This window comes from Trachurus trachurus (assembly GCF_905171665.1).
Source record: "Trachurus trachurus genome assembly, chromosome: 22".
Classification (NCBI taxonomy): Eukaryota; Metazoa; Chordata; class Actinopteri; order Carangiformes; family Carangidae; genus Trachurus; species Trachurus trachurus.
In genome coordinates this window covers 15,951,506-15,969,119 of record NC_139907.1, presented here as the reverse complement: position 1 = coordinate 15,969,119, position 17,614 = coordinate 15,951,506, and the positions used below count along the sequence as shown (strand labels likewise).

Sequence of the window (17,614 nt, the reverse complement as noted above, 5' to 3'; positions counted from 1 at the left end):
GGGTGCTCGTGCTCCACCCCCAGTGCTCCACGGCGATTGATCCGGCAGTTCACTGGTGGCTGTACCAATCAGGATGAGGGGACAAGCAGGCGAGCAGACCCAAGGCGAAACACCTGCAGGGAACAGCACTGAAGGGGCAGAGCATGGAGTGGGAAGAGGCGCATCGGCCAAGGGCCATAACACACCCCCTGAAGACATAAACACACAACAATCGAACACCACAGCTAACCAATACTGCACCCTGGAAAAAGCATCGGCCACCACATTTTCAGCACCCCTATTGTGTTTGATCGCTAAGTTGTAATCCTGCACTATCAAGGCACACCGCATGAGATGCTGGTTTTGGTTGTACAATGTGCGCCAGGTCGATGAGTGAGTTATGGTCAGTGTAGACTACAACTGGTATTGGACTGGATCCCACATAAACCTCAAAGTGCTGGAGAGCAAATAGCAGGGCAAGTCTTTCCTTTTCAATAGTGGAATATAAGGCTTGTACGCTCCATCCAATCCTCTTGTCTCCCCTTCTCCTCCTCGTCCTGACTCGACCCGCCTCGTCCCCACCCCCTTCTGCTTAGAAACTACAAGTAGTTGTAACTGCTCTAAGCTGCTCAGCCACAGACACATGAACCCATGAATTCAGCGCCTGCTGGCCCCCCACCCCCGACCGGTCTGCCGCTGAAAGCCCCACTAGGATCCAGAGTAGCACAGTACAGAAGCACAGAATGTGTTGCCACCGTTTTTACCGGTACCGGTTCCGCGCCGAGTCTCCCTGCTCCTCTCCCTGACACACAGCCACACAGCGGAGCGCCTGTGTTGGGTCGCCCGGCGCAAGCAGTCTCCCTGTAGCTCTGGAGCTGTGCTCGGTGCCCGTACCGGCGGTCGCCGTGGTCCCGTTGCCGCCACTGAGGCTACCGACGGCGACGACGGCGACGACGGCAGCCTCATTACCGGCAGCTGGTGCACAGCGGCGGCAATGGGGTACTGGCGCAGCCGCAATTAGCGGCGCCGAGCACAGCTCCAGAGCTACAGGGAGACTGCTTGCGCCGGGTGACCCAACACAGGGCACTGTATGTGTGGGAGAGGAGCAGGAAGACCGGGGCCTGTAACTCCGCTGCGCCGCAGTGCAGAGAGACCCCGGTCAGGCTGCAGCAGTGCTGAATCTGATACAGCGGAGTTTATGTTGAACAGGTAATCTTTGGTTTTATTGTGGAAGTCGTGACTGTGAATCCGACATTTTACTCCGCATTCAAAGCCGTGTTTGGTAACTTTCTGCTGGCAGCAGGCTTGTTGTTGCTCTGCTCTCCTCAGCTCTGGGGGGGCGTGTCACGAGGAGGTTCGGAGGGGAGGGCCATACGCGCTCGGAGGGGAGGGGTGTGTCTGTGTGGGGGGGTGCTTTTTTTTAAATTGTTCTCATCGTCTTTCAGATCATAGACCATAGCTTTAAACAGCCAGGATACGTTGAGCTGTGGGAATAGGCGCTGGGGCATCATTTACTTATTTTATCATGTTGAAACACCACTGACAAACTTAGCACTAAATGTTAAAATGTTCTGTCTGTGTTGTAGGCGATCCCCGAAACAGATCCAGAATGATGGTGACCCATCTCACTCCACAACTTCAAAAGATCCAAGTACTTCAACAAATTTCATAACACTGGATACAGATTGTAACATAATGCTATTTCCCCTTCCATCCACAGAAGTTATAACAATCTCATGTCTCATATGATTTCTATTGTATTTTCTCATGTTAGAAGAAGATGCCAAAGATGAACTCAGAGAACACCTGAAGAAGAAATTCCTCAAAGATTACAAAGATGAACAGAGTCAACATGAGAGTCACACGGAAGTCACAAACGAGAAACAAACAGTTATTGGAAGCTACGAGGAAATATTTGCAACATCTGTTTTTAAAAGCATGATGAGAAACAAAGTGCGAACAGTGCTGATGAAAGGAGTGGCTGGTATTGGTAAAACATTCAAAACTAAGATGTTCATGGTCAACTGGGCAAAAGGAGAATCCAACAAAGACATAGACTTGATAGTGCCACTTCATTTCAGTGAACTGAACTTGAGAAGAGGCAAAGTTAGTATGGAAGATCTGCTTAATGATTTCTTTAATGATGTCAAACAACAAGGAGTTCCTACCTATAACAAGTATAAAATAACATTCATCCTTGATGGCCTGGAACAATGTAAACTTCCTCTTAACTTTGAAAACAACAAGAAGCTGACTGACATAAAAGAGCGAGCCTCCATGGATGAGCTGCTAACAAACCTCATCAAGGGGAAGTTACTTCCCTCTGCTTGTCTCTGGATCATCTCTCAACCTTCAGAAGTTGACAAGATTCCTCTTCAATATATTGACAGAGTGACAGAGTGTCGAGGTGAATAGCTTAAACTATCTTGTGTGAACTGTATGTCATTATTTTAGTTATATTAAAGCAGAAGTAAGCGATCCGGTCGTTTTGGCTAACTTCTTGTCAGCCGATGGAGTTAGCAGTCCCCGCCCTCGTCCCTACGTCACCACATTCACGCGCATCCCCGCCCCTTTATGCCGTTCTCTCTCCTCATTGGATAAAGGTTGTAGGATACAAGGAAAGTTTTCTCCTCGGCTTACAGCAGAGCGACTGACAGACCTGTGTTTCAGACCAAACACTCTATAGCGGTCGGAAGATATAACTATTTAAGACTTATATAAACACAAACATTCCACTTACTTCTGCTTTAAGAATTTTAACTTTTATTAGAAAATAAAACTTGTGTAAAATATTGAACATTTTCTATCTATACAGAGTCCTCGAAGCACCTGGTATCAACCTTGAGGAATATATTAAAGAAAAATATCACTGAAGATGAGGACACCAACCATCCTAATCAGAAATACACAGAACACATTAGAAAAGTCAAAACAGATGAGGTCAATATTGTGACAAAAGTGAAAGAAATATCTGATATCTTCAAAGAGAAACAAGGAAAACCCATCAGAACTGTGCTGACTATTGGAGAAGCTGGTATTGGAAAATCCTTCCATGTGAACAAATTCATCAAAGCGTGGGCTGAAAATAAGAGTTCAATATTAACTAGTTTGGTAGGTTGGTTTAGCAAAACCAAAGATGAGGGACTTATCATATTTCCACTGAATTGCTCTGTACTTAATATGAAAGAAGAGAAAAAAGTCAGCCTGGTGGGACTGTTCAATCACTTATTTGAGGAAATCAAAGAATATGACATCTCCAACTATGAACAGTTCAGAGTTTTATTTGTCTTGGATGGACTCGACACCTCTCAACTTCCTCTTGACTTCAACAACAGTGACATCTTGACAGATATCAGAGAACCAGCCTCTGTGGATGTACTACTGACAAACCTCATCAAAGGAAACCTGTTTCCTTCTGCCCAGATCTGGTTAACCTGCAGACCTTCAACTGCTGAACAGCTGCCTGATGACTTATTTGACAGGGTGACAGAAATAAGAGGTAAGTTCATTAAGACTACATAAAGGACAAGTCTCACCCAAGTTTGTTTAGAAAACTGCTTAACTCCACTGCTTAATTTGATGAATTTGAACAATAAGTAGAATGCTTATATATTATAATTATTGTTAACTTTATCGTACTAATACACATTAATAATTAGGCTAATCCATTCATTAGCCACATCCTTTCGCTGAGATGTTGTGCAGCATGATAGTAGACTACAATATCCGGATAATATATATAATTATATATGCCATTTAATCCCTTTGGAAACTCAAAAACATAACAATAAGATTAAGATGATTTACACTACCACTGAGTGATAAGGCATTTTAAATTAGTCTGAAGTCTTAATGGATAGCTTTATTAAAGCAGAAGTAAGTGGTCCGGTCGTTTTCGCTAATGCTGCGTTCCAGGCAGGCTTTTGAAATCGTAAATTACAGCTTCAAGTCACAACTTACGACTTTGTAGCGTTCCAGGCAACCCACTCGTGTTTTTCCGACCTGTTTTACCGGTGAAAGTCACTATAACGGCCACTCGTAACTTCCGACCGGTGAACTCGTACCAGATCGAACTGGTACGACTTCACGGTCGGAAAAATACGAGTTTCCTTGAACGCACCATAACAGTCCTCGTCCCTACGTCGCCACATTCACGGCGTCCCTTGGCTGCACACACAGCCCTGCATGCCGTTCTCTCTCCTCATTGGATAAAAACTGTAGGATACGATAAATGTTTTCTCCTCGACTCAGAGCAGAGCAGAGTGACTGACAGACCCGTGTTTCGGTCCAAACACTCTATGTAAGTGATTGCTGTCGGAAGATATAACTATTTAAGACTTATATTAACACAAATATATCACTTACTTCTGCTTTAATAGTAGATAGTTTTGTTCATACAGTAGTGGATCACTTTAAAGGTACATTGTGTAAGTTCTCCTGTTGTCTATTCACGAAAATCGATTATTTCGTTCAAAAGTATGTTTTTCATTCATCAATAATTACCCCCATCAACAAACTGAAGTGTAAGCTCTGAATTTTTGGTAGCTGCCATGTCGTGCCACCATGTTTTTACGTTCAGTGGCAGCGTGACGGTAGGAAACCTCGGAAACTCAGCGGAGACGCCGAAGCTGTCCGCTCAGGTCGAGGTGGCGTCTGTGAAAAGTCACCGCGGTGCAGTGAGTACTGTGAGGACTGCACGTGAATGCTGCATTCAGGTGCAGTCGGAAAAACGTCCGTCGGTAACAAACCAGATGTCATTTTAGTCACAGAAGTGGAGAGAAAGCCGGTAAAACGTGGGTCAGGTAAACAATATGACATCATACGGTATATTGTCACGTGTATTGTTTTGCCTCGTGCTGACGGGCCACTTGTTTAAATTAGGGGTGCACCGAATGGCATTTTTTTGGCCGAAGCCGAATACCGAATAAAGTCAAAACGCTTGGCCGAAAGTGGTTATAAAGTTTTTAAATAAAATATTTTTTTAAACTTAATTTTCAAAGAAAGTAAATGTTTATTGACTATTCTGACAGTTTTTGAATATTCCAGTTGCCGTTGCTCATCAAAAAAGCACAACAAGTTACATGAAGTTTTTCATTTAGGCCTATATCGGCCCATTGTGAGTGCTGAAAGATCTATGCAAGTACATTCCAAAAAAACCCAAGTGTCTTTTAAAACAGTGGTTCCTAACCTTTCTTGGTCAGATTTTTTTTAATTCATCAATTAGGCTACTAGACATTTCAGGCGACCTCATTTGAATTTCAGGTGACCCCACATGGGGTCCCGACCCCAAGGTTGGGAAACACTGTTTTAAAAGACGTCGGCCAAGGACGGAGTGGGCGACATGCTGGGACGAGGAACTTTCGTTTTAACTGCTGCAGTCTCTCCCTCTCGTACTCAGCATGCTGTTCAGGGTGTTTGGTTTTTAAATGATTTATTAAAAGGCGCGGTCCTACAGGTACGGTCCCCTCACTCAGTCCTCTCAGTGGCCGTGTCTCCGCTGCAGACAGGACGCACCGGCTCTTGGAGCGCGAGCAACGGTGCGCGCGGTCGCTGTGCAGCTTTCCCCCCACTGCTCTTGTTGCTGTTGTTTTTCCAGCAGTAGGAGTCACTAATAAAGCTGGGGTTTAAGCTGCCGTTTCGATCGTCGCGATCGCGTATTTATCAGACTTTTTAAAAAAAATTTAATATTCGGCCTTGCTTTGCGCTCATTCCACCGAAGGCCGAATGTTGCTTTTTTTTGCAATATTCGGCCGAATATATTCGGTTACCGAATAATCGGTGCATCCCTAGTTTAAATAGACGCTTGTTTAAGCCGTTACCTGCAGCAGCTGTTGTCCGTCTGCCATCTAACCGATTTCACGTGAATGCAGTGTCACTACCCGATTTGCGACGCTACCCGATCTGTGACAAAACTGGTCTGCGCATGCGCAGACCGGCCGCCATCTTGGACAGCTGCCTACGGCAACTCCACTTGGACAAACTTCATTTGGGCACTGCCCGATTTGCGTACATGCTTAAAGTTCTGTGAATTTAAAATACGGTACTGTGAAAATGATTAAAAAATAGAATAGAATAAAATAAAAACCGCGGAGGTCCGTCATAAGACAGCCGCGGCAGACTCGTTTATTCAGTGAGTGTTGTGGTAGTTGTGATTGTTTGTGGTTGTCATGGTGATGAGGCCAGCGAGAAAAGAGGACAGTAAACATTAAAAGTCCGCCTCTGTTCCTGTTTTCTGAGCATCAAGATCCAGACCACCACAACCTACCCTCAATTTACATTACTAATAAAGTATTTAAAAAAATAAATAAAAAGATAAACCGTCTCTGGCGACGCACATAGGGCAGTGATCCTAAGTCAATTCAACTAAGTTTGTCCAAGTGGAGTTGCCGTACGTGGCTGTCACAGATCGGGTAGTGTCGCAAATCGGGTAGCGACATGCAGCATGAAAAATAGGACTGAGTTATTTGCGATATACAACTGCACTGCTAGATGGGAGTAATTCTTACACAATATACCTTTAAGTTATTAATAAGGTCAATATTTGTGCTGCCAGGTAGATAAATATCCTTAAAGTCTGTGTCATCCCCCTTCACATCACTTACTTTATCCTTTGATTTTGGCTAGGGATGTAAACAATTAATTGACTATCGACTAATTGTCGATAAGAATTTAATCAATTAAATTAAATTACCGTAATTGCAATTAATCAATCCTTTTCAATGGGAGTTTTACTGTGAAATGTAAACAAGCAAAGCCGACATAATGTAGCGGATCTCTGTGTAAACGTGTGCAGCGCACTGCAGCCATGGATGTATTATTAGGCTATATGACTGCAGCACACAAGGGAGAGAGGAGGTGAAAAGAGACAACACTGCTACCTAGTTGTAGCTATTGAGAGTGAGGAGTTGTCTCCTTCCATCATGGCCGACCGGCTCAAACCCATGGCTCAAACCCCGCCCAGATCAGACCAAATCAGCACGTGACTCCTCACTCTCAATAGCATAGGGGACTCCATCGCTAACACACAGACGACCAGTGAGTAACGAGTCAAAAAGCCGCCGACACTGAGCTGCCTGAGGAGTAGCCTGAACTAGGGATGGGAACGACACAGGATTTGGATTGTCGATTGTCGAGGCCCATGTGTCGACTATTTGTCGATTTGTCGGCCCTTTTTTTTTTGCTGACAGCAGCAGCAGATATGCGGATGGGGGGGGGGGGGGGGGGGGGGTACACGTGCTTTTGTTGTGGTTTATTAACGCCGCTGTCGGCACGAGCGGACTAGGCAGCGCGCATTCGGTTTCTTTTTCTTTTTTTTTTCTTCCGTGCATGTCCGCGTCCTCTACGGAGAATGCAACCATTGCATCCACCTGTTTTGCCGATGATTTTGCCCTCTTTGCGGACCCGGACTCGTCATCAACAGCGCACCATCACCTAGACTGCAGGGAGCCCGGACAGCTGATCTCTTGACTCTGTGGCCTGTCAGCATGCACGCACGCTCCCGTCACATGTGAAGCAGAATGAGGGTCAAGTAGCTATCCCATTTAGAAAAGGTGGATTTGTTTTATTTAAAATATTTTATTTCATTAGGGGAAAAGTGGCACTTTCTGCTGTTAATTTGAATAGGAAATATTGAAAGACAAAATGCAATTTACACATGGAAATCCCACAAGCCCCGCCCCCTCGACATTTCGACACTCCATTTTCTTTGTCGAGGGGAGCATGTGTCGATTTTTTGTTGATTTGTCGACAAATAGTCCCATCCCTAGCCTGAACGCAGCTCAAACCAACCCGGTGCCTCAGCACGGCGACCAAGCTTTGATAAACACAGTTTACAGTTTACAGTATCCTCCCGTAGAAAGCCGTTCGCTACCGGAGCTTAATTAAAAAAATTAAATTAAATTTTTAAAAAAACGCTCGTCGTGGTGGCGCAAAGAACAGCAGTGTTTCCTCTGCTGCAGCTGAACAGCTGACATGTGGTCAAGACGTAGCTATAGACCTGTCACAGTCACAGGTGTCTCTCATCTCATCTCATTATGATAGGACTTCAACCTCAGAGCTGTCTGTCCTCAGACTAGGGCTGTCAGTTTTTATTAAAATGAGGTTCGAACGAATATTGAATGACCCGTAATTCGTTCGGATATATTCGAATATTAACCCCCCCCCCCCGCCGCGTCACACACAGTCGCGGTGTTTTATTTTGAAAATTGACCGGATACTCTCGTTGTTTCATGTTTGACTTCCTGCCCAGCTTGACGCGAATGCTCGCGGCACAAAATAGACCAGACGCTGCACGGCGCGAGCCGGCCGCAGAGGTGCATGCCGCGACACCACACCAGCGGTTAATATGGGCACAGAAAGTAAACTGGCTCCGCTTCTCGGCTGTTCGCGGCCCTTCCGCGTCCGGTGGACGTTCCGCGGCGCTATGCAGGCACTGGGCACTGCAGCCAAAGACGGTAAATAGAGTATCTTTGCTGCAGCCCGCATATCGAGCAGGTCATTACTGCTCGAATACGAACTTTTCCCCCCACATTCGAACGAATATTCGAATGTGGGGGGAAAAGTTCGTATTCGAGCAGTAATGACCTGCTCGATATGCGGGCGGATATTCGAATGTCGAATAAAAAGTGACAGCCCTACCTCAGACTGTCCTGACCTGTCCCTGAACATCACACAGGGACAACATGGAGCTGCCTGTGTGAGTTTTATTAATGTTTACATCAGGTTAAGTTAAACAAATCAGTTTATGCTACTGTGATTTAGTTAAATACAGTAATCATAGTGTAGTGGCAGGAAAGACCATTTAATCTTTATTGTTATTGGTCAAGAACAAGTTCAACTTAAAGTCAGAGGAAAAATGTTTAGGGTGTTTTTACTGTTCCTAAATATAAAAATGGGTCACATTGGACCCTCAACATTATTTAAAGGTTAAATAATGTGTTGCTTAAACATTTTTCATTGTGCTGTGCTCTTAAAATAAACTAACAAATACTGGTGTAAAGTCCTATTAGGAATGTTGAGTTTAAATTTTCCCCTTAAATTTAGGTTCTCAGGAAAATCGCCGCTTATCAGTTAATCGATCATCGATCGATAAGGTCTATCAACTATCGATAAATGAATTACTCGATAATTTACATCCCTAATTTTGGCCTTCAATTCTCAAAGAAAACTCCATCAAGCATTTGGCCACTTATCTTCTGTTGAGGGGATCAAAAGCAATTGTCATGCTAGAGGACGAACGAGCCAGAGGAGTCTTCTGAATTTTCTGACCTAAAGGTTTTTCTTATTCATGATCCAAATGTGATCTAAAGGACATAGTCCCATTTATATACACCTAGTTTCAACTGCTTCAGAACCTTCATATAGAGTAGGACTCATTATAGACTGATACTTACAGTAATTACAACATATCATTTCCTATATCAGTAGTTTAGTTCATCAATATTGAGATTTTTAAGAAATTCCACTGCACAGCATGTCTGAAGGACAATGATTAGTCTCAAGTCAGAATAAAAAATTTCAACAATGAAAAATGTAATCACGAAAAAAGTTGTGAATTCCAAAGTACATTTCTTGAGTTTTTGATCATCAGTGAAAAAATGCATCTAACTTTAGAGCACTGACTGTCATTTTACAAACAAAAAAATAATCCACATTTGTAGTGTCCCTCTGAAATTTTTGAAAATGTGGGAAATATTTTGCAAGGCAACACATTCTTAATGCATCACAGAGATGCCCTTACTTCTCTCCAGAGTAAAAAGAAAATCCTATTACAACATGACTACTTTGTTGGGAAATTTTAAGTAATTTCTACTGTAATTTCTCACTTTAGGAAAAGATGCCAAACAGAGACTCAGAGATTATCTGGAGGAGAGATTCAACAAAGATGATAAACGTGAAAGTCACACAGTGCTCTACGAGATCAAAACTATCCCAGATCAAAAAGATCAAGAAACACTTCTAAAAAGCGATGAAGAAATATTTGGATCTTCAGAGGAAACCAAAGTGCGAACAGTGCTGATGAAGGGAGTGGCTGGTATTGGTAAAACATTCAAAACAAGAAAGTTCATGGTTGACTGGGCAAAAGGAAATTCCAACAAAGACACAGACTTGATTGTGCCACTTCATTTCAGTGAACTGAACTCAAGAAGAGACAAAGTTAGTATAGAAGATCTGCTTAATGATTTCTTTAATGATGTCAAACAACAAGGAGTTCCTACCTATAACAAGTATAGCATAACTTTCATCCTTGATGGCCTGGAACAATGTGAACTTGACTCTCTTGACTTTGAAAACAACAAGGAGCTGACTGACATAAAAGAGCAAGCCTCCATCAATGAGCTGCTAACAAACCTCATCAAAGGGAATTTACTTCCCTCTGCTCGTCTCTGGATCATCTCTCGACCTTCAGGAGTTGACAAAAGTCTTCTTCAATATATTGACAGAGTGACAGAGTGCCGAGGTAAATAGTTTAAACTATCTTGTGTGAACTGTATGTCATTATTTTAGTTATATTAAGAATTTTAACTTTTATACCAAGATACCTCATGAATATATTGAGAGAGAGACAGAATGTCGAGGTAAACAGTTTAAACTATTTTGTGTGAAATTTCATTATTTTCATTTCAATGAGTTTTAAAACAAGTTAAAAAAAACTTGTGTAATATTTTGAACATTTCCTATTTGTACAGAGACCTTGAATCGCCGAAAACAGCTGGTATCCATCCTGAAGAATATATTAAAGGATGAAATCACTCAAGTTAAAGATGCCAACCATCCTAATCAGAGGAACACAGAACACATCAAAAAAGTCAAATCAGATGAAGCCAATTATGAAGACAGAGATGGAGAGACTGTGACAAAATCAGTGAAAGAAATATCTGAAATCTTCAAAGACAAACAAGGAAAACCAATCAGAGCTTTTCTGACTATTGGAGAAGCTGGTATTGGAAAATCCTTCCATGTGAAAAACTTCATACAAACATGGACCAAAAGTAACGAAGAGAGCTCCTTCTCCACTTGGTGGAAAGACTCAGCAAATGCCCACATGGGCAAAGAAGAACTTATATTTGTGCTTACCTTCTCAAAGCTTGAGATGATAAAAGAGGAAAAAATCAGTCTGGTGGAACTTCTCAATCATTTCTTCAAGAAAATCAAAGAATATGTCATATCTAACTATGAACAGTTCAGAGTTTTATTTGTCTTGGATGGACTGGACACGTCTAAACTTGCTCTTGACTTCAACAACAGTGATGACTTGACCAATGTCAGAGAACCAGCCTCTGTGGATGCACTACTGACGAACCTCATCAAAGGAAACCTGCTTCCTTCTGCCAAGATCTGGATAACCTGTAGACCTTCATCTGCTGAACAGCTGCCCGATCACTTTTTTGATCAGGTGACCGAAATCCGAGGTAAGTAAGGACAGGAGGTCACAGCCAAGCATCTTCAAGGAAGTTCTGGGGTATTTTGACTTGATTTAATAAATTTAGATATTTGGGTTTGTTTTTGTTTTTTTCATGATGAGCGAAATGCTGATTATAGAAACTAAGTTTTTGTAAGAGGAGAAGTAGAAGAAATGTATTTATTATTTATTTATCTATTTATACAGTGTCAGCACAGACTGGTTGACTTCCTGTTGACTCCTTCACACAGGGGTGGGGTTAAATAATTTGAATCAAGTGGCCCTTTCAGATCTTCCAAATATTTTAGGAACAATTGGATCAACTTTTTATAATAAAAGAAAAAAAGAAACTAGCATCCACCTGCACATTAGACTAAAAACAGGTAGATGAATTTGTGTGAAGACTCAAACGGGATTAATAGGGGTTTTTACTTTTTGAATATGCCTCACAATGACGGCCTTGCAGATGGCCCAAGTATTATAATATGCCTGCTGAAATATATTGCGAATTAAGTCATCAAGAATGTGATATTTCAGAAAAATGTTAATTCGTTTGAATCTTAATGTCTCTATGTAGTCATGTCTCCATGATCTATTTGCCCCCTTTTACCAAGGCCTTCTTAAAGCAAAGTGTCGTTTCTGAGAAATCAACTCTTGTTGAATCCAGATTTCATAACTGCAACCCCATCTGACAAAATCACTGAACACACAAGGCTCCAATCTGGACCGCGATTACGATTATCGGCTATGGACATGTTTCCTTGATCACACGGCAGAAATAAATGCAACAGCAGCCTGTCAGTCTACCGTCGGGCGCTGTGAACGCACTCGAGCGAGTAGAGCGAGGCGAATATTTTACTTGCGCCCGGTGTGAACGCTGTCATTTGAGCTGCAGCAGCTACAGTAAAGCTAAAGTGAAGAAGGAAACAGTGAAAGTTGGAAAAGAGTGGAAGTGGAGCAACTAGAAGTGGAGCAACTAGAAGTGGCAGCTAAAGTGACGGTGAACGTGTGGAACGGTTCAGTCCGGCACAGTCCATTCGCCTGTGTCAGCTGTCAAAGTAGGCCTACTCTCATTAGTGTCGGAGGCGGAGTGTTGAGTGTCCAGTGGAGCAGCAGGCCAGTGAGGAGACAGAGGAGGCTCCAGCAGCTTCATGTCTGCTGCTGTGAGGAGCAGAGTGCAGTCAGAGCAACGTGATGATACTCCGGTAAGAAAGTGGAGGAAAAAACTCTGACTGTGGAAACACAAAGCTGCTTGTGTCGTTTATTCTGCGGTAACACGTCTCATATGTTGACTGGTCTACGGCGTGAAGAACAGGCTCTTGTAGATGCAGGGTTATAGTGTCTGTGTCTGTGTCAGCACTGTACACAGACACACGCACACACAGGAGCGTCGGAACAGTGAAGTGAAACAATAACCTGCAGATCACCTGTGAGTCAGAGCAATAAAACTTTAAGAGTAAGAAAGCTAAATATTCGTCAAGATCCATAGAAGGAGATCCTATTTTACCAAAATAACAGATGTAGTAGATGTACAGCTGCCTATCCCTCTCACTGCAGGTAGCCTAGTCCTAACTAATGCAGTCTAACATTGAACAAAGAGGCATGAACATTATACTTTATAATGAAAATATTAGAATAAAAGAAATATGAGTAAAATAAAAATAAAATATTAATATTCTTTAAAATGAAATGGACAGAATGGTGTTTCTGGAGAGTTATAGGAAAACAACAATGCAAATCAAACCAAACTGTGGCCCGTCTCACTCTCAGTGAACATGAAAATGAACTCATGTCATCCTCCCAAACTGAAGCCTTCTCTGTTACTCAGGATTTTAAAGGTACTTTATTTGTCACATATACAGCTAGTACAGTGAAATTCGTTCTCTGCATTTAACCCATCCCTGAGGAGCAGTGGGCAGCCACGGTGCAGCGCCCGGGGACCAACTCCAGATTATGAGCCAGTGCCTTTGGTCAGGGGCGCTGACTGGAGGATCAGGCTAGCTGGCATGTTTTTAGTGGTGGGGGAAACCGGAGCACCCGGAGGAAACCCACGCAGACACGGGGAGAACATGCAAACTCCACACAGAAAGGACCTGGGCGGCCGGGGATTCGAACCCAGGACCTTCTTGCTGTGAGGCAACAGTGCTAACCACTGTGCCACCGTTAGCATAGCCTGTAAAAAATATGGACGTAGCATCCGTGACGTCACCCATTGGTCTTGGGGAGTCGTTTCTGTGACTCAAATATGGCGGCCTGAACAGCGCCATGTTGGATTTACCGGCCGAGAACCCGCCCACTGGCCTCGAAGCAGCTGTCTCCGGACCTGTCACTCAACGTTTCCATGCCTTAATTGGCTAGAATTTTAAACCTAGTAATAGTAAAATGGTTGAGTAAAAGAAAATTCACCCCCCTCAGAGTGTGTGCGGGGGTAGAAACTATCGGTTGAGACCAAAAAACGTGCTGACACCAGGCTTTGATCATGTTTATTGAGGATGCTACACGTGCTTTTGTTATGGTTTATTAACGCCGCTGTCGGCACGAGCGGACGAGGCAGCACGCATTCGGTTTCTTTTTTTTCTTCCGTGCATGTCCGCGGTCCTCTACGAAGAATGCAACCATTGCATCCACCTGTTTTGCCCGTGGTTTTGCCCTTTTTGCGGAGCCAGACTCGTCATCAACAGCGCACCATCACCTAGACTGCAGGGAGCCCGGACAGATCTCTTGACTCTGTTGCCTGTCAGCATGCGCGCACGCTCCCGTCACATGTGAAGCAGAATGAGGGTCAAGTAGCTATCAAAGTGGATTTGTTTTATTTAAAATATTTTATTTCATTAGGGGAAAAGTGGCACTTTCTGCTGTTTATTTGAAGTAGATCAGTTTTAAGCCATTACCAAAAACAATATTTGGCGTGACAGGTAGAGGAATATCCCCTTATTGTGTGCATATTTACATAATCTCTACCATATTCTCTCACTTTAGAGAAAGAAGAGGTCATCAAACAGAGACTCAGAGATTACCTGAAGAAGAGATTCTCTGAAGATTACAAAGCTGAGAAGAGTCAACCGGAAAGTTACACAGAGCTCTATGAGATAAAAAGTGTCCCAGACAAAAAAGATCAACAAACGCTTCTAAATGGCTTTGATGAAATATTTAGATCTTCACAAAACAATGTGCGAACAGTGCTACTGAAGGGAGTGGCTGGGATTGGTAAAACATTTAAAACAAGGAAGTTCATGGTCGACTGGGCACAGGACAAATCCAACAAAGACACAGACTTGATAGTGCCACTGCACTTCAGTGAGCTGAACTCGAGAGGAAATGAAGATCTAAGTATGGAAGATCTGCTTAATCATTTCTTTGCCAAGGTCACAAACCCAAGAGTTCCCGACTATGATAAATATAAAATAACTGTCATCCTTGATGACCTGGAACAAATTAAACTTCCTCTTGACTCTGAAAACAACAAGGAGCTGACTGACATAAAAGAGCGAGCCTCCATGGATCAGCTGCTAACAAACCTCATCAAGGGAAAGTTACTTCCCTCTGCTCGTCTCTGGATCATCTCTCGACCTTCAGGAGTTGACAAGATACCTTGTGAATATATTGAGAGAGAGACAGAATGTCGAGGTAAGTAGTTTAAATTATCTTGTTTGAAATTTTATTCAATGAGTTTTAAAACAAGTAAAAAAAAAAAAACATTTTCTATTTGTACAGAGACCTTGAAGCGCAGACAGCAGCTAGTATCCATCCTGAAGAATATATTAAAGAATGAATTCACTCAAGTTGAAGACACCAATCATCCTAATCAACAGACCACAGAACATATCATCAGAAAAGTCATAATGGATGCTAACAGTGATGAAAAGAAAGATCAGCCAACTGTGCCAAAATCACCAAAAAAGGTGAGTCAGATATCGGAAATCTTCAAAGAGGAACAAGGAAAACCCATCAGAGCTGTGCTGACTCGTGGAAAAGCCAATATAGGAAAATCCTTCCATCTGCAGAAATTAATACAAACATGGGCTAAAAGTAACAAAGAGAGCTCCTTCTTCACTTGGTGGAAAGACTCAGCAAATGCCCACATGGGCAAAGAAGAACTTATATTTTCACTTACATTCTCAAAGCTTGAGATGATAAAAGAGGAAAAAGTCAGTCTGGTGGGAATTCTCAATCATTTCTTCAAGGAAACCAAAGAATATGTCGTATCTAACTATGAACAGTTCAGAGTTTTATTTGTCTTGGATGGACTGGACATTTCTAACCTTGCTCTTGACTTTAACAACACCAACATCTTGACTGATGTCAGAGAGCCAGCCTCAATGGATGTACTACTGACAAACCTCATCAAAGGAAACCTGCTTCCTTCTGCCCAGATCTGGATAACCTGCAGACCTTCAACTGCTAAACAGTTGCCTGATCACTTATTTGACAGGGTGACAGAAATACGAGGTAAGCTCATTAAGACTTTAGTAGGCTAAGGGCAGAGTCACACTCAAGCATGTTCACATAAGTGATGTTCCAAATACTTTTTTGTAGTATCAGACAGTAGTGATTATCTATGACTGTAATGGGCTGATCCGTGGTTGATACTGATGATTTTTGGCATGCTTTGCTCATGGTGTACATTTTATCCGTCTCACACAGTTTTACATGACCGACATGGTGCATTATTTTGGCGGCCTGTCATGCATTGACACATTTTAAGAAGGTAGTGGGCAGGACTACACAACACAGAACACAGTGCTTCTCTAAACCACTAAAATTAGTAAATAAGTAAGTTAATATCACCAGCACAAGTGAGCTCTCAGCTGCAAGCTTGCATGCGAGTGACTTGTGAGCCAGTGGCTAAAAGAAGTATCTCAACACCAGAAACTGGATGGAAGGATGAACAATGCTACAAAGATGTAGATGTGTGACTACTACCATGGCTTACTATTTGGACAAACGTTGCTTGTTTGTTGTTGACTGTATATTCAAACAAATGTAAATTATACACTCCTGAACAAAATATGTAGACTGGGGGGAAAATTACAAGAATTCACATTTTGCACTGGTAGATCGTAACCAGGTTCTAAGTTGTGCTTCAAAGTGCAAAAAGAGGAGCAAGAGACAAAAAACAAAGAGTTGGCAATTTATTGAAAACTATATTTAAACTCAAACAGGTTGTTCATCAGCTGATCAAAAGTTTAAGACCATGGCCTTAAAAAGTCAATGTCTGACTCTGTGCAAAAATTTGGCTTTCATGTCATTTTCTTTCATGCATTTGTACTGTCATGACCTCCTGATGGCAAAGGCAAAAAGGCTTTCTGACCTGAACGTGGCAGGATTGTTGAGTTGCACAGCCTCTTGCAACACGCCATCGCTGCCTACTGTAGGTTGGACGCAGTAAAACAGCCATTTTAAATTTCTTTAGAGATCCTGAGTGTTATGGGACAAAAAAGTCAAGTGGTAGACCCCAAAAAAAATTCACCTGCACTGAGCCAGAGGGTTCTACGGGCTGTCGGTGAAGACACAGGCCAATACTCGACCCAAATTAAAGTAACATTGCGTTTTGAGTTTTTCGGCCTTAAAATAATGTTTCCAGACTCACTGCAATGGTAGAAAAATCGTTAATAGGATGAATGGTGCTGCCGCCGCAGCCTGAGCCGGGTCGCGTCGGCTGAAACTGCACTATGTAACTTCCCTGCACGGGTACGAAACACTGCCCCCCCCCCTCCCTCCTCCCCTCTGCGTCGAGGGAGAGACGTGGTGGGTAAAAGCGAAACTACGGTTCTCCTCCGGTCGTCGTCGCCGTTGTCGCCGCCGCCGCCGCCGCCGCCGCCGCCCCCCCACCCCACACACCCCCTCCCCCCCTCCCCCGACCACCCGCCACACAGTCTCATTGCAAACATGTGGGAAATACTGTCGTTTATTAATGGGAATAAACGCTGGATGCGCTCGCTGTTAAGTTTCGTTTTCGTTTTCCCCCCCAGACGATAGCGCTTCTCAACCAGATGGTGGAAGCACTGCGCTGAAACTCCGCAATGTTGCTTTAAGGCCCTTACTGATGCTGACTGCAGCACAAGAACCATAAGACGGTCTGGGGTGCTTAGTATATATACTGAGTTCTTTTTTGGCACTTTTAGTTCTGTTTTTTGTAGGGCCGTCAGTTTAATGCGTTAATTAGATGAATTAATTACACTGCAAATTAGCGCGTTAGAAAAATTAATGCAATTAATTCTGAGTGGCAATTCA

General features: G+C 43.0%; 1 protein-coding gene across 1 annotated transcript in view; it reads left to right on the top strand.

The window, feature by feature from the left end:
* Positions 1 to 630: 630 nt before the first annotated feature.
* Positions 631 to 17,614, top strand: part of LOC311005992 (NLR family CARD domain-containing protein 3-like) — a gene marked incomplete at its 5' end in the record, with an annotated part of 40,732 nt that continues 23,748 nt past the window's right edge. Inside the window, 4 exons of the mRNA XM_083998592.1 lie at positions 631 to 707; positions 793 to 978; positions 1,566 to 1,630; positions 1,754 to 1,969. Of these exons, the coding sequence (XP_083854718.1) occupies positions 631 to 707; positions 793 to 978; positions 1,566 to 1,630; positions 1,754 to 1,969 (544 nt within the window). The remainder of the gene's footprint in view (positions 708 to 792; positions 979 to 1,565; positions 1,631 to 1,753; positions 1,970 to 17,614) is intronic.